The sequence below is a fragment of the Diceros bicornis genome, chromosome 18 (assembly GCF_020826845.1).
Source record: "Diceros bicornis minor isolate mBicDic1 chromosome 18, mDicBic1.mat.cur, whole genome shotgun sequence".
Lineage (NCBI taxonomy): Eukaryota > Metazoa > Chordata > Mammalia > Perissodactyla > Rhinocerotidae > Diceros > Diceros bicornis.
The window spans coordinates 17,505,759-17,528,047 of NC_080757.1; the positions used below are offsets into that span (position 1 = coordinate 17,505,759).

A 22,289-nucleotide genomic window follows, 5' to 3' on the forward strand; every position below is an offset into this window, starting at 1 on the left:
ATCTGATGTGTAAACTATCTCATTGTAGTTTTAGTTTATATTTTTCTTACTTTGAGTGGGGCTGAGCATCACTTCTGTGAACTGCCTATTCATATCCTTTACTCATTTTTCTTCTTGGTCTTCTATCAATTTCCAGGCACTCCTTACATGTTATAGAAATTAGCCCTTTGGGATAGGAGTGGCAAATTTTGTCTTAGTTTGTTGTTTATCTGTGATATGCTTTTTTTTTTTTTTGCTATGCAGAATTTTTTACTTTTGTATAGTCAAATTTGAAATCTTTTATAGTTTTTAATTAGAAAGGCTTTTCTCTAATTATAAAAGAATTCTTGGGGCCAGCCCGGTGGCGTAGTGGTTAAGTTTGCGTGCTCTACTTCGGCAGCCTGGGGTTTGCAGGTTTGGATCCTGGGCGCAACCTATGCACTGCTTATCAAGCCATGCTGTGGCAGGCATCCCACGTATAAAGGAGAGAAAGATGGGCACAGATGTTAGCCCAGGGCCAATCTTCCTCAGCAAAAAGAGGAGGATTGGCAATGGATGTTAGCTCAAGGCTAATCTTCCTCACCAAAAAAAAGAATTCTTCCATTTTTCTTCTAATATTTATAGGGTTTTGATTTTTATATTTGAATCTCTGATCCATTTAGACTTATCCTAGCATAGGGTATGAGGAATGGATCTAACTGTTTTTCTCAGAAGCCTACCCAGTTGACCCCTGTCTTTCCTAATAGACCATCCTCTCCCTAACCTTTAATTTGAGATGCCATTTTTATCATTTCTAAAGCCTCTGGAATTTCAGTTCTGTTCTTTTCATCTGTTTATTCATCTGCCAGTCACTCTGTGTTTTAATTACTGAGGCTTTTTATAGTATTTTAATGTTTGTAGAGCTAGTCCTATCACATTGTTCTCTTAGTGTTTTCCTGACTAATTTTGTTTTGGCATCAATCTGGTTATGGCATTTATACTTTTAAAAGCTTCTCAGGTGATTCTGGTTAAGATCCACTCCTGCTAAGAAATAACATTTCCTAATGTGATCTTCTGGGTTTTGGAAGAGAAGAGAGAATTATTCTTTTGATAGCCTTCGAGGACATCTCTGACACTGAATAAGGGACTGATCTTTCGCCTGAGGTTCTTAAAGGAAGTAGGTTATATTCACATGTTGCATTTCCCTTTTTACTAAATAGGTGTAATAAGCAGAAAAACCAATAAGTACTTAGATCAGACTCTCTTTAATAGTTAAAATTTTCAAGTAATATTAATTAAATACATTATTTAAACTCAGGTGTTCTCTTTTAAGTATCCTGGAGCTGACAGTTGACTGCATTCCTCCAGAAGTGAAAATTTCACATCTCCAAAATAATGTAAATTCTCAGTTAAAATGGACGTAAGTTGTATATCATGTTTGCTTACAACCCTAAATACATATTACATCATTATCTGTCATGAAAACCAAGTATCGTGAAGCCCTTTATTTCTTCACTTGGTGAACCATTTAAATAGTCTTTAGTGGGTCTCAAATCACATTTCTCTTTTTTTAGCCTGTTGAAGATCAGACTTGTTTTGAAGAAAAGAATTACATTTCTCCTATCATAAGTTGGTGGCTATTGTAAAAAGAATGACAAAAGCCTGAAACATGCTTTGCTTTTCTTAAAGTAGATGAAAAATTTTAGTCCTCCTAAGTCTTGACTTAAAAGAATGTTCAAAATTGCATGCTGAGTCAGAATTGGATCCATCCATCCCAGGTTTCTATTCTGATGGTGGCGCCCAGAAGGCATACTCTGTGAAGCATTCTGGACCTCCACAGCGTTCAGTCAAATGCTTCTCCGTGCCCGTTACATGGAAGGAATTGCAGATACTACATGTCAAGTAACTACCGTCTAGTAGGGCAATAAAATAAGTAATACAAAGTGAAGTAAAGTAAATGTCTTAAGAGATATATAAGCATATTATTTAACTCCAAACAGGGAGTTGCTGCATCTTGTTTGGGGAATCATGAAAACCTTCCTAGAGAAAGTTGCATTTGAGATGTGCTTTGAATGAAGTGAGACTGGAGTGGAAAACATTCTAGACATGCTCCAGGGCAGGTTTGCTAAGCAGTGGGTAGGCTACTTTACCTAGAGTCTTAGGGAGGGCCTAGAATGGCGTTTCTCAAAAAGTGGTCTGAAGTCCATTTGTATTAGAATCATCAGATGCTTGTTAAAAATGCAAATTCCTGAGTCCTATTTAAAATATGCTAAATCTGAATCTCTGGGGATGGTCTCTCTAATCTGCATTAAATTAGTGATCCTGAAGCACATAAATGTTTGAAGCAAGGAGAATAATGTGGAAAGTTAGAATTAGACGTATATGATAAAAGCTTTGAATACTAGCATGAGAGTTTGTCCTAATTCAGTAGGAAATGAGAAGTCAAGAAGATTTTTGAGTAGAGGAGTAATGTGAAGTAAAGCTGCACTTTAGGAGATTAATTTAGTTAAATAGGTGAAAGTGGAAGGAGGAGAGGTAGGAAGACCAGGTATGAAGCTATAGCAGTCTAGATGGTACTAATTTGGCCTAAAGAGGATGGTGACAATAGAGATGGAAAGGAGAGGAGAAACGTAAGAGAGATCCTAGAGGAAAAATCTGTAGGACTTGGCAACATATCTGCAAGGGAGGATTCATCATTAAACATTACTTTGGGGGCCGGCCCAGTGGTGTAGCAGTTAAGTTCCCGTGCGCCGCCTCGGTGGCCCGGGGTTTGCAGGTTCGGATCCTGGGTGCAGACCGATGCACCACTTGTCAAGCTATGCTGCGGCAGCGTCCCATATAAAGTAGAGGAAGATGGGCACAGATGTTAGCCCAGGGCCAATCTTCCTCAGCAAAAAGAGAAGGATTGGCAACCGATGTTAGATCAGGGCTAGTCTTCCTCACACACACACAAAAAATTACTTAAGGTTTTAAGCCTGGTAACTGGTATAGTGCTACGGTGGTTCATGCAAATAAGTCAGTAAGAGAAGCTCTTTTCAGAGGCCACCATGAAGAGGAGAAACATTGGCTTTAAAGTGCCTAATCTCAAGGCACTGTCCAGTTAAATTGGGTTTCAAGCATACGGAAATAATCCTAGAACTCAGGGAAGAGAATGATCTAGAAAAGTGATAGTGATGATAGTACAGATGGCTGAAGCTTTGGGAATGATTGAAGTCCCCGAGGGAGACTAAAAGGATAGAACAGGTCTGAGCAAAGAATTCTGGAAAATATCTATTTCCATAAAACATCTACTTCTATAAAAGCAAGTGCCAGGACTCTGTTGTGATGTAGGTGCTGGTCATCAGTGTCAGATGCAGACAGCAACAGGTCCAAGAATATGAAGACTGAGAAGAGGCTGCTGGATTTCCCGAATAGGGGTTTGTTGAATGTTCTCAAGTACATTGGAGAAGGGAAGGAGCTAGATGGAGGGGAATCAGACCATGGCAAGAAGGGAAGGCAGTTTCAAGAAGCTGGGCAGTGAAGAGAAGGAGAAAATTGACACTCATGAACTCCACAAATGTTTGTTGAGTAGCTAACTAAATGTTAAGTATGTTTTAAGCACTAGGGGTACAGTGATGACCAAGACAGACATAGTCCTTGCTCTCATGGACTTTACATACTAGTGGAGGGAGACAGACAACACACAAGTAAATAAACAAGAAACTATCTGATGTGATATGTGCTCTGAAGAACATAGAATAGAGTGATTGATAGGGTCATCAGGAAAAGCCTTTCTGAGGACAAATCTGACCTGAGACGTGAGTAACAAGAAGAACCCAGCCATGTGAAGATCTGGGCACGGAGCATACCAGCATAGGGAACAGTCATTGCAAAAGCCCTAAGATGGGAGAAAGCTTGGTGTTTTTGAGGAACAGAAAGAAGTCAGTGTGTCTTGAGCTTGGAAAGAAGGTGAGAGTGGCTGGAATAGATCTTGTAGAGGAAAAGAGAACTGGCTTATATAGGTTGCTAAGTCATGGTAAGGAGTTTGCATTTTATTCTAAGTGAGGTAACTATTGGGGGGTTTAAGTTGAGAAGTGACATGGTTTAATTTTTGTTTTAAAAAAATTCCCTCTGGGTGTTTTGCGAATGGATTGTAAAACAGCAAGAGAGGAAATATGGAGACCATTTAGGAGGCTATTGTGGTCATGTAGTCGGGATTATAGTGGTTTGGACCAGGTGGGTGAGAGTGAGGATAAGGAAAAGTGAATAAATTTCGGGGTATATTTCAGAAGTGAGGCTGTCAGGACTTACTGATGTGGGGGACAAGGAAAAGGAAAGAATCGGATGATGTCGTGGTATCGGGAAGTGGGGGGGCTTGTAAATATGAGAGAAGGCCTTCTGGCGGTTAGGGCAGTATGTGGGAACCAGTGTGTGAAAAGGGATAACAAAAACGAATGAGAGAAATAATAATTGAAGAAACAAAATTTTGGAGGAGGGAAAGAATAGACGTGGTCTAAAGTAGTGCTTTCAGACTTTAATGTGCATATGAATCCCCTGGTGATCTTGTTAAAATGCAGATTAATTCAGTAGGTCTGGGGTGGGGCTGGAGAGTGCATTTCTAACAATTTCTTTGATTCAGACACCACTCTAGAAATAGTCTCAAGGTCATCACTTGACTGTTATCATCTTTGTGAGCTCTCTATATGAATTCATTCCTTTAACATCACAGAAGGGCACATACACTTTGTGTACCTTTTTTATGTCTTTCTCTGCCCGAAAATATATTTAATGCCTCCAGAAAGTATCCCCTTCTCTTCCTGCTTTTGCAGGCACTAGTGGTTTGTTTTTTTTAAAACAGATACTTGGGGCCAACTGGGTGGTATAGTGGTTAAGTTCGTGTGCTCTGCTTGGGCGGCCCGGGGTTCACAGGTTCAGATCCCGGGCACGGACGTACACAGCTCATCAAGCCATGCTGTGGCAGCGTCCCATGTACAAAATAGAGGAAGATTGGCACAGATGTTAGCTCAGGGCCAATCTTCCTCACAAAAAAAAAAAAAAAATCCAGGAAAGTAGTTCTGTGATTACACCCAACACGACATGCTTGTTGAACATAACAGTTGCTTATGTAATAGTTTTTAAAAAAATAAGAAAACAGATACCTGCCTTTCTTTCATTCCCCATGAGAAAGCAGTAGGGAGCTGTCTTCTCTTCTCTACCCTTTCTCTGCGTGTCAGTAGTCACTAAGGTCCTTACTCCTTCCCTCTTGTAACTAGCTCATTTACCCTCAGTACTGAACTTTCTTCGGAGTTCCGCTATCTTCTATGGCCACTTTTGTGTTCTTACAGCCATTCTACTTTGTGATCAATAGGTCATTCTACCTTTGAGCCTAATTTCTCCATCAGTAAAATTAAGAAGTTGGGATAGATGATTTCTTAAGGGCACTGTAACTTTGCATTTTTATAACAAGAGAAGTAACCAATATTTCTGCAGTGCTTCAGACTTTACTGTACACTCTCTCAACAACCCAGTATTGTAAATACAAATATTCTAAGATTGTGTTATTTCTGCACTGAAATCTTTTAGCCTTACCAGTTTTGCTCCCCTTTACAGGTGGCTTGGTTGTTATCTTTGAAGTACTTTCCCATTCTAACCTTCCTGATTACTATGGTTTCTTCCATTCTGTGTCTGCCTATAGCTGGCTTTAAACTCTCACCATTCTAAGTATTCATGACTGACTCTCAACTATTGCATCCTGCCTTCCTCCTCTCACTTGATGTCTGTCTCCCAGTTTAGCCATGGGTATGGGAAATGACTCAGTCCCACATCATTTGTCTTTAAATTGGGATCCACGGATTCTTTCTCCATGTTCCACGTCTCATGCTGTCTGTGTCCTCTTTTTTCTATTCATTTTTTTTTTTTTAATGAGAAAGATTAGCCCTGAGCTAACATCCATTGCCAATCCTCCTCTTTTTGCTGAGGTAGATTTGCCCTGGGCTAACATCCATGCCCATCTTCCTCTACTTTATATGTGGGACGCCTGCCACAGCATGGCTTGGTAAGCGGTGCATAGGTCTGCCCCTGGGATCCAAACCTGCAAACCCCGGGCCGCTGAAGCAGAGCACACGAACTTAACCACTACGCCGCTGGGTCAGCCCCTCCATTCCCTTTCTTGATTCTATTATTCACCATGTTAGACTTCAGCAAATCATTTAAAATGAACAGACCTCTCTGATTGGGGAAAATATTTTGAGACCAATTAAAATGGGCCTTTTTTAAAAAATAAGACTTCAGAGGCAGGACTCTTTATAATTTACACTCTGCCTACTTATAGACAATAATTTAGGCAATAAATACAAAATAGAGATAAACTGGAGATAGGATTTGGATCTTTCTGACACCAACTGCACTTTTCTGATGGGTTATAGGTTGGTAGAGAGGGACTACACATATCTACGTTGTAAGGTTAGTATAAATTTCCAGTTTAATTAGCCAAGTATATAAAATCTTAGTCAGAAGTCAGATGGCCCTAAGAGGCAGGTACAGATGCAGCATAACTCAGCAGGGCTTCCCTTGACCCCCCTAAATATGCACAAGAATGGTCTCAGTGGATCTAAAATTTGAACTCAGTTTTTGGCATACTTACTACCCTTTTATACTTGGGGTTTGTATCACAATTTTAGGATAACTTTCTCTAATAATCTATATTTAAGGGAATAATTACAAACATTGGATTTTCCTGTTTTTGTTTTTGTTTTTTTCTAAATTCAGAATCATTAAGACCACATCATTGTTGGATTGGGGAGTTAGAGAAAAGCAGAGTCAGTTGCCAGGTGTCAATGAGCCATATGTCTCTCTCCCTTCAGCTTTCCAGCGTTTTGGAAAGCCCATATTCCCTAAGTCTACTCCCTTGACTCTGTTTTAATACCTTTTATCAGGTTGGTTTGGTCTAAAATCACAATTACATGTCATGTATTCCATAAATTATTTTATTTTTTTTTATTTTTATTTTTTTGGTGAGGAAGATCAGCCCTGAGCTAAAACCTGTTGCCAATCCTCCTCTTTTTGCTTGAGGGAGAGTGGCCCTGAGCTAACATCTGTGCCAGTCTTCCCCTATTTTGTATGTGGGTCGCCACCACAGTATGGCTTGATGAATGGTGTAGGTCCACACCCAGGATCTGAACCTGTGAACCTGGGCCACTGAAGCGGAGTATGCCGAACTTAACCACTATGCCACCAGGCCGGCCCCTGAATATTTCTTTAACACATATATCTGGCTCTGTTCTAGGCATTGGGGATTCAGCAGTGAACAAAACAGACAAGAATCCCTGCCTTCATGTAGTTTGCTTTCTAGTAGAGAGAGATGAATAAAATACACAAGAAGTATAATATGCCAGAAGATGTTAAGTGCTATGGAGAAAAATAGCGCAGGAGAGAAAGATAGGAAGTGCTGGGATGGGGAGTGGGCAGTTTCAGTTGAAGTCACAAATATATTTTCCTAAATGGGATAATTGTGGTTTTTCAATATGTAATTATATTCTGAGGGATATGGTTGTAGTCTTCCTTTATTCATTTCTGTATAATGAGTGTGTTCAATGTCCAGTATCCTTTTTTGTCCTGAAGGCCAAGTGCTTCTTGTGAGAAGCAGGTGACACTCTCAACTTGCCCACTAGAGAGCAGAGTCCAAAGCTCACTGCCAGTTCTGTACCTTTGGGAGCAGGGAATGTTATTTCAGAACAGCAGAGTCTCTTATCAAGAAAATATAGCATCAGGGACCCTGGAGATTGTACTTTGGAAAATTTTTCTTAATTAGAGCTCATTTAACTACTGTTAGTTGGCTTGGAGCCAAATATTCCTCCCAGAGTCTTCCAGACTGACTTGAATGTGAATGGCTTTGGATAATTTATAGTCGTGGTAAATAAATAATATAAAACAAAGCAACATGTTTCAAATTACAGTTTTACTAAAATCCAAGAGAAAAACATGTCACCCTTATCCTCTTTCATGCTTTTTATGTATCTTTGGTAAAAATTCAGATTTATATGACATATGCAATAGAGCATAAGTATTTGTCTTGCAAAAGAATTCACCATAGAATTCATTTACATAGCAAAAATCCAAATTTCCTCTATTGCGTTTTTGAGGAGGAGGGAATGATTTAATGCTTTTTACTTTAGATAGGGAGTCAGATGCACAATAGCATGCTATGTAAATTATAATGTAAAACATTCTTATTTATATTTAGAATGTGTTTAAAAGTAAACAAATTCGCTTAGTTGTCTTAATCTTCATTGGGCCTGGGCCTGGCCTCACCCTTTTGTTGGCCAGAGCCTGGCTGAGCTGGATAGACCACCTTTGGATGACTGAGAATTGACCACAATGATCCCACTGATACATGATCATACACATGTGACAATTACTAGTTGAAAGTACACATCATTTAAGTCTGTTAAACCTTCCTCATCTAAACGTGTTCTAACTGTACACTTTCACTGCCATTGTCTTGACCGTAGTTGCCAGTGGCAGTATCCTCTTCATGATGACAGATTCTTAAAGTTGCCATTTGTGGTCTTGGTGCTGAGCAAATCAGAATGACTCTCTGGTCCATGTGGATCCCAAACAGAGCTCATTAATCCATGGCTAGCGTAGCTCAATTACAGTTGCTAATGTGATGCCCTGCCTCTTCTTTTCTGTGCTAGGAACCAACCTGAGAATGATACAACATTGAAAGAGAGGTGGTTTAAGGACCAGCCGTTCAGGCTCATAAAACACTCAGTAAATCCTAGTAAAGGAAAGTTCCCTCTTGGAAAACAGAATATAACAAAATGAAAGGCAAGCATAACCTCTGTTGTTGGTTAATCTGCTTCTGTTAATATAGTAGAATCAGGCTCTGTCTTCCCTAATAACATATGAATTACGAGTCTCTTTATCCATAACCATAGGCCTAATGTCATAGGCAAACCTATTCCTAGTTTTCAAGGTTTGGTTCAGAGAATAAGTTTGAACCCTGCTATCAGGTTCTAGTCTGTCCCAAAGCTTTTTAAGGCCTAGAATGAACTGGAGATGATGAAGAGAAATAAATATACAACAGTGTTAGTGTTCGATGATGACATACGGATGAAGACTGAGAATTGTGGGATCTTGAATGTCTGTTCCCTGATGGATGAGGAAGCCAGTTAGAGAGTGGGGTATCTAATGAATTTCCCTAAAAGTCAATCTGGAGAAGTTCTGACTACTCAGGTACAGCTAAGGAGTACCAAAAGCTAAGCTTTTTAAATAGTCTTTCAGGATGAAAGTGGTGGGGGTGGAGTGTTAAGCAGGCATAGATCATTATCTGGTAATTCTCTCTTAGAGCAGAGGTGGAGCAGACAATTCTGAAGGAAGAAGAGGGTAAAGTGAGGGAGGAGGGTGTGTTCTGTCAGGTTAAGGACAACAGAGTTCTCCAGAGTGGAGGTCCAAGGAGAGGAGGGGAAGAAGAGGTGTGTTTCTTATAGGCTCTAGCTTTGTTTTGCTCTCTGAACCCTCCCTTTTGCCTGCTTTTATAGAGTACCTTTGAGATTTGGCTCAGGTCATCCTCTGAGATATCTGTCGTCTTCCCTGGTTGACCATAGGGATAGAAAGAACCCATAGCATTAGTAGGACATTATTTTAAAAATAAAATAGCTCACTGCTTCCAAGAATGACTCTGCAACATGGGTAGGATTGGCTACCCTAACCTTATCTGTATTTGGTACACCTCTTCTTGAAATTTAGAAAGACAATGTTGAGAGAGAACTCCATTCCAGTACAGAATTTGCCAGTGTGTAAGTTTCTAATCTATGAAATGAGAAAATAACAATTTGGGGGGCGGGGGGAGGGGACCATTGTTCTTCCCTTCACTAGTGGAAAAAGAGACTTGTCCTTAATTATAAATGGAATTGATAGGTGATAATTTGCTGTAATCAACTTGCGGCAGGTGTGAGTCCGTGGTCTGTCAGTCAGAAATGGACTGGAGCTGGCATGTTTGACTTCACTACCAAGTTCTGCATGTTGGAGTCGAGGAAAACATTGCCTATACTTATGAATAAGGTCTCAACCATCAGAATGTTTTTAAAGAAGGTAGAAGCCCAATTTGAATTCCTAAATTCAAATTTCACACCAGTCACTGGAGGAAAACTTTTGATTTAAGAGAACTGTTTTTAATGTGTTTCTTCTAGAGCTTGTTGGGATATGTCTAAGACCTAGTTCCTGTCCCTAGTAGATTAAGTCGAGCTGGGAAGACATTAGAGAAACATAAATGGCACTATGGAATCAGATGTTAAATTTTTATGGCAGAAGTATTCAGAGAAGGGAGCAGTTAGTGTGAGCTGGAATAATTAATTAGTGAAAACTTTCTGGAGGAGGGGCATCCTGCACTGAGCTTTAAGGCATAGGAGTAGGATTGGGATCTGAGGAACAGAGGAGACGGCAAAGTCATGAAGGTGGAAGTGAGCTGAGTGTGTTGAGCGGACAGTAGGGAAAGACACAGGCAAGGCTGACTGGAGTGCAGGGTCTATGATGGGAAATAAGGTTGAGTGAAGTTTCAGAGAACCTATAAAATCCAACGACACCAGTCAGGGAAATGCAAATTAAAACCACATTGAGATACCGTTGCATGTCCACTAAAATGGCTAAAATTAAAAATATAACACTAGGTATTGGCAAGAATGCAGGACTGGAATTTCTTGCTTTTCTAGTGAGTATGTAAATTCTTTCAACCCCCTTGAAAACTGTTTAGATAAAAATATTCTTAGCAGCTTTATTCATAATAACCTCAAATTGGAAACAACTCACGTGTCCATCAATAGGAGAATAGGTAAATTATAATATATTTACACAGTGGAATACTGCACAGCAATGAAGAACAAATTATGATACCCACAGCACCATGACTGAATCTCACAGACATTATGTCAACAAACGAAGCCAGACACAAAAGAGAATACGCTGTATGATTCCGTTTATATGAAGTTAAAGAACAGGCAAAACTGATCAATGGTTATATAAGTCAGAATGGTGCTTACCTTGGAGGAGGTGTGGGTTATCGACTGCAAAGGGGCCGGGGAACCCCTGGAGCCTGGGGAATGTTCTATATATTGATCCAAATGGTAGTTGCATGGGTGTATATGTATGTAAAAAATTGAATTGAGCTGTATACTTAAGGTTAGTGCATTAAGGTTATACTTAATGAATGTATATTATGCCTAAGTAAAAAAGTAAGAAAAATAAATCAAGTCGTGGAGTTTGGATTGGCTGTGGGAGGTAATAGGGAAGCATTATTGAATTTTCAACAGAGAAGTGACTTGAAGAAAGTGGTGCTTCTGAATTTATTCATCCTGTAGTGATATGGAGAATGGAACAGTATTCATATCAGCTATTCTATACCTAGGTCAGATATAGTGCTAGATGGTGTAGGAGATACAAAATATCCACAACCTGGTCCTTATCCTTAAGAAGTTTATGATCTTTTGGAGAGACAAGTTATATGAAACCCAGAAAGTTACAGTGAATGATAAATGCTTAATTCTTGGTGTTATGGAAACAGTAGTGAAGTGAGATCTGAGTTCAAATCCTAATTCTGCCATTTATTACCTTTGTGACCAGTCAAGCTATTCATTTCCCTGAATGTTGATTTATCTGTAAAATGAGAATAATATCTACCACTTCTATTGAGAGGATTAAGATATGTGGTATTCAAAGATTACGGTACAGACAGAAGACATTCAGTAAATGTTCGCTTTTTTTAAACTCTGTACCCAGGGAGGCAAAAAAAAATTTTTTTTTTTTTATGAGGAAGATCGGCTCTGAGCTAACATCCGTGCTAATCCTCCTCTTTTTGCTGAGGAAGACCGGCTCTGAGCTAACATCTATTGCCAATCCTCCTCCTTTTTTTTCCCCAAAGCCCCAGTAGATAGTTGTATGTCATAGTTGCACATCCTGCTAGTTGCTGTATGTGGGACGCGGCCTCAGCATGGCCGGAGAAGCGGTGCCTCAGCTGCGCACCCGGGATCCAAACCCCAGGCCGCCAGTAGCAGAGCGCGTGCACCCAACTGCTAAGCCACTGGGCCTGCCCCAAAAAAGTTTTTTTTGAACAGTGTGTGACCTCAGTTCAGATCGTGGTTCTACCACTTACTGGCTATGTGACCTTAAGTATGTTACTTAATTTCTTTGAGTCTTGATCTTTTTTTTTTGATGAGGAAGATTAGCTCTGAGCTAATCTTTGTTGCCAGTCCTCCTCTTTTTTCCTGAGGAAGATTGGCCCTGAGCTAACATCTGCGCCCATCTTCCTGTATTTTACATGTGGTACGCCTGCCACAGCGTGGCTTGATAAGCGGTGCATAGGTCCGCACCCAGGATCCGAACCTGTGAACCCTGGGCTGCCGAAGCGGTACATGTGAACTTAACCAGTACACCACCGGGCCAGCCCCAGGGTCTTGATCTCTTGAGGAAAAAAAAAAGGTGGGGGGGCAGATTATGCCTTGAGAGAGTTTTATGAGAATTAAGTGAACCTAGCAGATACATAGTATCTAGCACAAAATAGTCACACTTAATATAAAATCCATTTCTCTTGAATGTAGTGGAGTATACAAGTGTGTAGTGCAAATAATGCAGGTAATAAGTGATGAAATTGGATCGGGGTGGTGACTGTGGGGTAAGACAAAGAAGAGGCAGATCATAGTGTTCTGTTTTTAAAAAGATATAGCAAATTTGATATAGAAGAGGAAGTACTTTATACTCTGATCTTATACAAGGTATGTCTCTATAACTTCTATTTTTATCTTTCTATAAGATGCAAATAATGTAAAATATATCCTTGGATGGTGATAATGCTGACTTGAAGGTGTCGTGGTATCATTAGAAAATGTTATGGTCTCACAACCCAAAAAAATTGTACCTTACTACTAAGTTATTCTTGTTCTAATAATACTTTTAACAGGCATTGTCATCCAAACTCCAACTGAAAAGTTAATGACTCTTCTGTGAATGCAGACCCCTGTCACAATCAAAGCAAAACCTAGAAGCATAAAGGGAAGGAAATCCATTTATAGAATATATGTTATTATTTGTTACTTGAAGTATAATCAAGAGAGCAGCAACCCAGGTCTTGTTGTGTATCAGTGGTGAGCAGTTTCTTGGCTAAGGAAGTTTAATTTGCAGGGCAAACACTAAATATTAACATTTCAGAATTATGTTGTCAAGGGTGTTTATTTAAGAACTCACAAGTTGACTGATATCAAATCCTGGACACTAACCTTCCAATTTTTGGAGCAATATTAGATTTCCTGTGAAATTTCTGGCTTGAATTTAGCGACTGATTTCTTATGTTTCCTAAGCTTGAAGAAAATGAAAAGGTAAAAAATAACTCTTCCTCCTAGCCATCGCTCATCTGTCCTTCTTTCTTCCAGATTTTCCGAGTGGTGTGCATCTGTTTGGGTAATCCACCAGAGACATTTACCTGGGAGTATCGCGACAAAGATAAAAATTATCAGAAGATTGGTCCCATAACGCCCTTGGAGTTTTACAGGAAACATGTCAAGCCACTCTTCAATATGGAAGATAAGGTTGGTGACTAGCACTGGCAGCCACTGCCTGTTTACTTTCCAATGCCTGTTGACCACAGGGAAGGGTATAAGATTCCTTGGTTAACAGGCATGATCATCAAACTAGACACTGAACAAACTTTTTTCCCCCTTCCTCTGAGGTGTTTTATGCACCTACTGAAGTTGGCTATGTCAGGATCCCCAGTGCTCCTCTTTAGAGACTTCTAACTGTAGGCCAGCAGTTTAATTCCCACATGCTTCCCTGATTTGGGCCCAGAATCATTTTCAGGTGCAAAGACAATAAAAGTTTATTGAGTGTTTCTTACCATGGGTTCAGAGGACCTCTGTACTATGGACCCCTCTGGGGACTCTCTTGTGGAAGGAAGCAGTGTCCCATCCTAGTTTTTCCTGCTCTCTTCAGGTCTCCTCCACCTGCCTAGCAAGACGACCAGAACCCCTTCTTTTATTGACATCTTGACCCCCTTATAAGGAAATGGCTTTGTTTTATGGTTGGAATCCCAACTTGGTTGTGGTCTTGCAGGGTGTCGAGCCTGTCTTGTAACTTGAGAGCAGGAGTCTTGTAATGATGGAATGTCCATCTTGCCTTATTGTGCATGCAGTTCTTCAGAATTAGTTTTGGGGTAGTTCTTGCCAGTAGGAAAAACAGGTAGATGCAGCTCCCAAGTGTGTCCCTTGCGCTAATTAGATACAAGGGCCTCTCTCACATGACTTTACCACCTTTTGTTTCTTTGTTATTTAACACTGTGTTTGTAATGCTTATTATTTGTAGGGAGAGGTGATGAGCTTGATGCAAATGTGAACTTAGAGGAGAGGTGTGTGTCTTACCTGACGTTGCTGGTTTTATGTTCTAACTGACATGTTCTTGATCTCACTAGATTTGTTTAGTGAATGACCCTCGGCCCCAGCACAAGTACAACAAACTTTACACAGTGGACTACTTAAGCAATATGGTTGGAGGGAGAAAAACTCTATATAATAACCAGCCCATTGACTTCTTAAAAAAGATGGTTGCTGCCTCCATCAAAGATGGAGAGGTTGGTATTTTTTCTGTGTCTTCTGAATTGGGGTTAAAACCTCTTCTTCCACTTCTTTGGTATAATAGTAAGATAGGATTTATGTTGACTTTTTTTCATCCTCTTCTATTTCTAGGCTGTGTGGTTTGGCTGTGATGTTGGAAAATACTTCTGTGGCAAGCTGGGCCTCAGTGACATGAATATGTAAGTGTAAGAAATTTAAAATAGAAAGTCATTTGTGGGTTGTTGCTGTTGGAGTGCACTTTTCGTACGAAATGACTTGGCTGGGGTTCACCCAAAGATTAAGGTTGGCCTGAGGGTGGGTCTCTTTCTTTCCATCTTGTAGAGTTTGAGGACTCATGGCAGAAACTTCGAATACTTATAAGCTCTAACCTAGAAAGTCAAGATCATACTTCATATCTGAGTTGAAATTGTTGGGTATTCCTAAAAAGCCATCCTGTTTGAGAAAGACACTTTAAAAAAATAATTGATTACTGTGTAAATCTGCTCAGTACATTTGGGAATGTAATGAAAGGTTTTCCAGACCTCTCATTTGCTGTTTGATCCTTCTTAACTGCTTCTCTTACTTGGATGCCTCTTTTGTCTTTATGACAACTAGGACTAATTTGCATACACACTTTAAAAAGCATTCCTCCTGGTTGTTTATGACAATGAAGGTTCATTTGCAAATTAAATCATACAAAATTCCTTGACTATTAAAATATACCACTTTAGGGTTTCTTATAAGTAATTGTTACTTGTAGGAAGTTGAGTAAATATCTTGACGATTAACAATAAGAGAAAAGAAATCTGCTAAAAGAGAATTCATGAGCTTTTTAACTTTGAAAATATTCTCTAATATTATTTATTTATGTATTTAAATTTCAGTCAGCAATGGTCTAAATGAATTCAGAAACTGGATGGTTCTACCAGCTCAAAAGAGACCATTTTTGAAAGAAGTTACTTAAAAGCTTTTTTTAAGGTTTTCTTGCCAAAATGACAGTGCAAGCTCATCTTGTCAGCTTTTTGATATGGGGAATTTATGTTCAATCACTTCATATTTTCCTGAGTGCTCTTGTGACACATAGATAATGGAATCCCATTGAGAGACTAAGTTCTGCATGTACTGTGTTCTCTGAAGAGCTACAGCCCAGATTTATTTGGAGCTATTAAGCCCCTTCAGTTTCTTTTATGTTCCTTTTACAACCAGAAGCCAGTTTTCCCCCATGACATACTCTCTTTATTCTGTACTATCGTTCTTTTACAGCTATGACCATGAGTTAGTGTTTGGTGTCTCCTTGAAGAACATGAATAAAGCTGAGAGGCTGACTTTTGGTGAGTCACTTATGAGCCACGCCATGACCTTCACTGCTGTCTCAGAGAAGGTATGACTCTCAGCATGCCTGCTGCAGTGTTTGCGCAGATGGACCTGCGTTCTCCTACAGACTGTTTATCCAACAAGTTTCCTTCATAGCGTGTATGATTTCTGTTAAAAGTTAGCTTCCAAGCAAGACATTGTGGCCTCATCACTTGGGGTTTGGCTGCATGCTCAGAGGGAATAAAAATAAGAACTTTCCATGAGGAGCAGAATTTGGGTCAGCAGGGAGTAAAGAAATAACTGTTTTTCTGCAACTTTGGAAGTTCTTGCTGTGAAGAGGGATCAGCAAGGGAACTTGGGAGAAGATAACTTCTATTTAATGAGGAAGTAAAATGTGCCCTGAAAGTGTTCATATCTTGATTACTTATGTTCAGACTTACCTTCCTTTCATTTGTCATTCAGATTCTTCTGCGTAAAGTGTCAATAACAGTAATTTGTGGACTCCATGTCCATTACTGGATTTATGCAGAGCTTCAGGAAATTGGATGTAAAGTATTTAGAACTTCCTATGAAATACTCTGAATAAGTAATATCACTATTTCTACGACACAGTGTTGGAAACAACAACTGAAATTTTGTCTTTCACAAATAAGCCTTTCCATTTCTAGGCTGTAGAATGGATATTTTACTCTTGTGCTCAGGGATGATAAGGAAGAAAAAACTTCAAACTACTTTAATTCTTTACCACCCCAAGTAAAAATGTTCTTTTTCTCACCTATCTAATTACTGGAAGGAAAGTCACAAAATAACTATCTTGACATTAGAACGAAAACATTAGAAGGAACTTTTCACAAAATACTATAAATAGTAAAATAAAATACTACTGAAATACCTAGAATAAAATAGTTGTGAGTAGTCATATATTTGGACCCGCTATATTGTAAAATTCAGCAGATTTATAACTACAACTCCTTAAATTAAAGTCAAACTTTTAAACTGTTTAGAGGATTATTAAAAAACAAAAACAAACTGCAAACCTTGTGATTTCTGAGAGAGGTCTGGCTTTTTATCATTTCCCATCTCTGTTAGAGAGTATTTCTATTCTTCAGAAATAAAAATCTTACGTACTCCATGTCATTTTCTCTGGAACTTCCATTGTTTGATTGACATGGTTTATTAACATGCCATTTTTTCCTCAGGGAAATGGAGTTACCTTCCATGCTAATAATATAAAGCAGAATTTATGTTATCATAACTGGAATTTTATAATGAGATTTTTCTCTTCCTTCCACTTTGAGTTTTTAATCACTAAAACTAGTTTGCATTGCGTTTGAATGATAATGCAGAGATAAATGCTAGTAGCTGTATTCTGGGATATTCTTTCTTGTTGCTGATTTCTTGGAATCCCTATGAGGGAGGTCCAGGTATTCTGTATTTGTAGACAACACAGAGAACAACATGATCTAGGTCATGCAAGAATGCATTGGCAAAGGAAAGAAGAGGAAACATTTTCAGACTTATTATAATAAATGACCTTGGGTGATAGAGATTGTAACAGTGATATTTAAAAGGAAAGTAAAGGTGGACTGCAGTCGGGGGAGTAGAAAACCAAAACAGACCTTTAATAGGCTAGCCCCAGAGGGTATCGTTTAATGATGTGGTTTTGAAGGTAACTGGGGCTAAGATTAAGGGGTAGTACAGATAAGGGTATTTGAAACTCGTGAGTTTGATCGTGGCTATTTTTGAGACTGAAAATTACTGAGATCCAAGAAAACTGCCAAGAGTAAAGTCAAATCCCATGTAGATGAGACTTAACGCAGTTACGTGCAAGTAGTTACGTGCAAGTGGGAGTTGACAGATGAAATCATTAGGAGATAATTCAGGAGCCAGCCTCTTATGCTACAAAGATTTAAGTTGTTTTGACGTCAGCAAATGCCCTGGGTAAACATGAAAGAGAAAAGTCTTTTCCCAAATGGAGCCTTCTTCGTGTACCCCTCTGTGTCACTAGTAAAGACTCTAAATGAAGATTATCATGATGAATATCATTGTCCCTTTAAGTAGATGAAAATTGAGCTTATTTTATTAATGAAGATAGAAGAGGGAGAAGAGTAGAACTGCCGGGATTTTGGTTCACGAAAATAGTCTTTTTACTTTTGCTTTGCCTTTCAATCTCTATTGTATTAAATTCAATATTTGTGTAACTGAATCAGTAAAAGAACACATTTGGAGAATATCATTACTTGGTTCCCTTAAGTAGAAAATTAGACAGTATGATGAGAATGTGTTTGTTTTCTTCTTTAAACTCTGACCAGGTCTTAGAATTATTGCTAAAATAAACACAGTGGGATGACTTTGCAAAGAACGCTGATTGATTAAAAACAAGAGTCCGTGGTTTCAGATGGTGTTCACTGCTTTTAGTAATTTAATATTTCGTTTTTCTTAGTCAAGTAGCATTTTAATATGCTTATTTTCTGTATATAATAGAATGTAAAGGAAAAAATAGTATTTATTGTTTTGTTTGGTTTATTGCATTTTTACCCCCAAAGATTCAAACTCCACTTCTATTAGAGATTGCTTTAGTTATAGTAGAAAATATATGGCCGTGATCATGTATATCATGGTTGTATGGAGAAGGCTATTTCTTCTGAGTGGCTGAAGAGCTAAAATTACATGGCACCTGAGCAGGAGGGATCTAGTTTCAGACTATACACTGTCATCCACTCTTTTGCAGGGTGATCAGGATGGTGCATTTGTGAAATGGAGAGTGGAGAATTCATGGGGTGAAGACCATGGCCACAAAGGTGAGCTTAATCTGGTAATACTAACTCAGGGTGACTGGGTCTCTGCTTCCCTAAGAGATATGGGTAGAAAGCTGCCCTAGTATGGAGCATTTTAATTAATTGGTCCCATCAGCTAGACTATTCTAGAGAAAAATCTGAGGATGTAGTTTGCCCCCAGAATCCCAATGACCGACATGGTATGCCTGAGCTCCCAAGTTGACTCTGAGACCAATATGTGCTGGCATTTGTTCCAAACCAGGCTGACCCTACTAGACCTCTTTGTACCTGAACCTCTTGGCCAATAAGAAGTTTGAGTGCCCTTTGCCAGGACGCTTACTATATAGCATTGGTGCATTTTCATTTACTGTGCTAGCTTTCTAGAAAGTCAGAAGCCTTCTGAGTGGGAGAGTGGGATTGGCAAAACTTTAGGCATTTTTCGGAAACTCCTTAGATGTTGTGACCGCTAAAGAGGAAAAGAACGCTTTGGTTACCATTTAGAACTGTTTTATTCTGACAAAACCCAGGCAGGAGTCATAAGTAAATTACAGTAATTAGGCTAAAAAAAAAACCAGGTAATATATGAGTTGTAGAAAAATAAAAAATATAGATAATCAAAAAGAGGAAAATAAAAATCTCTAATAATCCTACCACCCAGAGATCACCATTGATTAACACTTTAGGGTATATTCTTGCAAATTTTTGAAACCATATGTTTAAAGACTTTTTCATTGTAGATAAAAGCCTTTTAAGGAGCTTTTATTCTTTAATTTTTAGGGTTTCAAACCAAAAGTGGCAACTACGTTAGAGTGTTATGCATGTGAGCCTGTTTTTGCATGTGTGCTGTGTGCTTGTGGCATTTTGTAGCAGCTCTTTCCTGGAGTCCATATTCCTTACTCTTAACCACAGCTTACTAAACTACTTAGAAGACTGGGAAGAAGTAGGTAGGGAAGCCAGTGGGATACCCAGACACTTGGAATCAAACTTCAGCATACATCTCACCCAAGTGGGAATCAGCCAGAAATTTTCTTTAAAAAAAAAAAGGAAAGAAAGAAAGAAAAGAAAAAGAAAATAGAGATCTCAGCAACTCTGCCTTTTGCTTCCCTGTATGTTTATAATAATGATTTTCCAGCTATGTTCCTCAGAGCCCTAGGATTTCTCAGGGTAAAAGGTAGAAGAGGAGTGTTGTGGAGGTTTGGAAGTGAGCCAATGGGCCTTCATCATTTATTTTTGAAAACTGTCTTAGAAGAGCCTGTTTTTCAACTTGACAGGACTTGAGTATGCTGTGATTGATCAGCACAGGCCAGTGTATGGTGGCCAAAACCTGACAGCCATTTAATCTGTTGTTCCATGTCTTTTCATCTCCCCATGAAATGATCGTTGGTGGATTTTTAGCTAACTTTCCCTGGGATCTGCTGTGAAATTCAGCAGCTCAGGGTTTATATGTAAACAAATACAAACACTGTTAGTGCATTTCTGTTCGTCAGACAGTTGCATGTGTTCCTTCTGTGATTTCTGTTATTGTTCTGTGATTATGGGGTGCTTGTTAAATTAACTATTATGAATTAAAGTGCAACCTATTTTTAAATTAGTGATGTCTTTTTTTTTTTTTTTTTTTTTGGTGAGGAAGATCTGCCCTGAGCTAACATCTGTTGCCAATCTTCCTCTTTTTTTACTGGAGGAAGATTAGCCCGGAGCTAACATCTGTGCCAGTCTTCCTCTATTTTGTGTATGAGTTGCTGCCACAGCATGGCTGACGAGTGGTGTAGGTCCATGCCTGGGATCCAAACCCATGAACTTGGGCCGCCAAAGTGGAGAGGACCGAACTTAACCACTACCCTAAATTGTGATTTCTTATAAGATGAATTTCATTGTAAGACAAATATATACTGGGATGAGGTAGAGAGAGATATAAACCTTAACAAAGCTGGCAGAAAGATGAAAAATAAACAACTCACAATTCAGTTACATCTGTAAATTGGTGATAGTTAAGAAATGGATGTGAGGGAATAGCTTGTCTTGAATTGGAAGGATTTGATATTAGTAACATTTTAAAACATAAGATATTGCTTCAGATAAACCTCTGTAGATTCTGATTCATTTTTGGTCTAATTTGGTCCCTGTAATTGGGGTTTATTATCGTAAAGGTTAGTGTCTAGGAAAAGGACTAAAGTTATGGTTTGTTTTGACGAGCCTGGATCCACTGGCTTGCTTCAGTGATATTTTTCTATCTGTAACAGTCATTGAGTTTACAGATAGTAATGATATCCATTTAAGAGATGATATATACTTGCACATGCCCTGTGCTTTGTGTAGTGTGAGTTATTGTCTTTATTACTTTGAACCTAAATACATACTCTTAAATAGGATTCTGAGCCACTTTGCTATGTTTTTTTCATTCAACTGTACCTCTTTACTCCTACTCAATAAAAGTTTTCCTTCTGCTGACTTACTCATTCCGTTATTATGTTGAGAGAGCTCGGGTCTTGATCCCTCTGATATGCCTGTAATCCTTCCAAGTGAAATCTGCAGCTGTCTAGTTAAGATTAAACTAACTTTTTTTGTTGTTCTCAAATAACTGAAATGCCTGAGATTATACAGAGCAAAGTGTTTCAGTAGAGAGCCTGCAAAGCATTTCAGTAGAGAGCCAAAAGATAAGAAATTGAACTGAGTGGGGGTAGAAAATAGTTCATTCAAAGCCAAAATAAATTATTCTCATGTATTTCTTGGTAATGTTCTTTCTGACTTAACAGGAAGGAAGGAAAGAAAACATAATCTAATTTAGTTGGCACACTTGGCCTGACCTTAGGAGAGTGTGTAGCATGTTGTGTTGGCAATGTGTGTTTACCCCAGCAGAGCCCTCCTGTCTGTCATCCTGCTGGGCATTGGCTGGCAGGTCTAAGGCAGAGCCTCTGTTTCTGCTCTGTTGGGAGACATGACAACCTTAAACAGCATTGCTGGGATTTTGTTTCTGTAGATAACATTGTTAACAGTTTGTTACTATTCTGTTTGGGATTTCTGCCTGTTAAGATTGATGGCTTCTGAAAAAGCAGTGTTGATACTACAAGCTGGAGGTAAACAGAGCAGAGATACCTGGGCAGGCTACCCTTGCTTTCTGCCCATTCCTGGCTTTGGTCTTCCCCAGTGGTCATGTTCATGGTCCTTCTTGCCCAGAAACTGCTAAATAAATCATATAACCTGACCGTTTCCCAAAATGGACAAAGATTCCTTCTGACCACAAGAGACATAAAAGGGAAAATTAATTCTTATCTTGCTGGGCCCGTTGAGTTACTTCATGTTGATGAATTCTAGTATTCTTAGTCAGCCGGACTGAAAATTGGATGCATATCTGACATGTACAACCAACATGGCTCTCTTTTCTCCTCTGCTTCTTGAAATACTTGACTGAGCATTTTGTACTTGTTTATGGGTCATATCAGAAATGGATTTCACATTGGTTGTGGGAACAGAGCTTGGAACTTGTTACATTGTCTTTCATTTTGAAAAGTTGATAGGCTTGTTAGAATAGAATAGTTTGTAAACTATTTAAGAATTTAAAATAGGGAAATAACCTTTGGTGTGTCTCACTCTTAGTCAGAAATTCATCTGAGAAGAGCATAATCTTTAAGCCAAAGAACCAGAATTGTAACCCAGACAGTCTTACAGT

The 22,289-nt window shown here is 39.0% G+C and overlaps 1 protein-coding gene across 2 annotated transcripts in view; it reads left to right on the forward strand.

The window, feature by feature from the left end:
* BLMH (bleomycin hydrolase) overlaps positions 1-22,289 on the forward strand; it is a 46,514-nt gene that overhangs the window by 11,392 nt on the left and 12,833 nt on the right. For both annotated transcript variants that reach the window (XM_058560171.1, XM_058560172.1), the window contains exons 7-11: positions 13,359-13,514; positions 14,390-14,548; positions 14,664-14,731; positions 15,795-15,912; positions 18,577-18,646. In XM_058560171.1, coding sequence (XP_058416154.1) covers positions 13,359-13,514; positions 14,390-14,548; positions 14,664-14,731; positions 15,795-15,912; positions 18,577-18,646 — 571 coding nt within the window. The remainder of the gene's footprint in view (positions 1-13,358; positions 13,515-14,389; positions 14,549-14,663; positions 14,732-15,794; positions 15,913-18,576; positions 18,647-22,289) is intronic.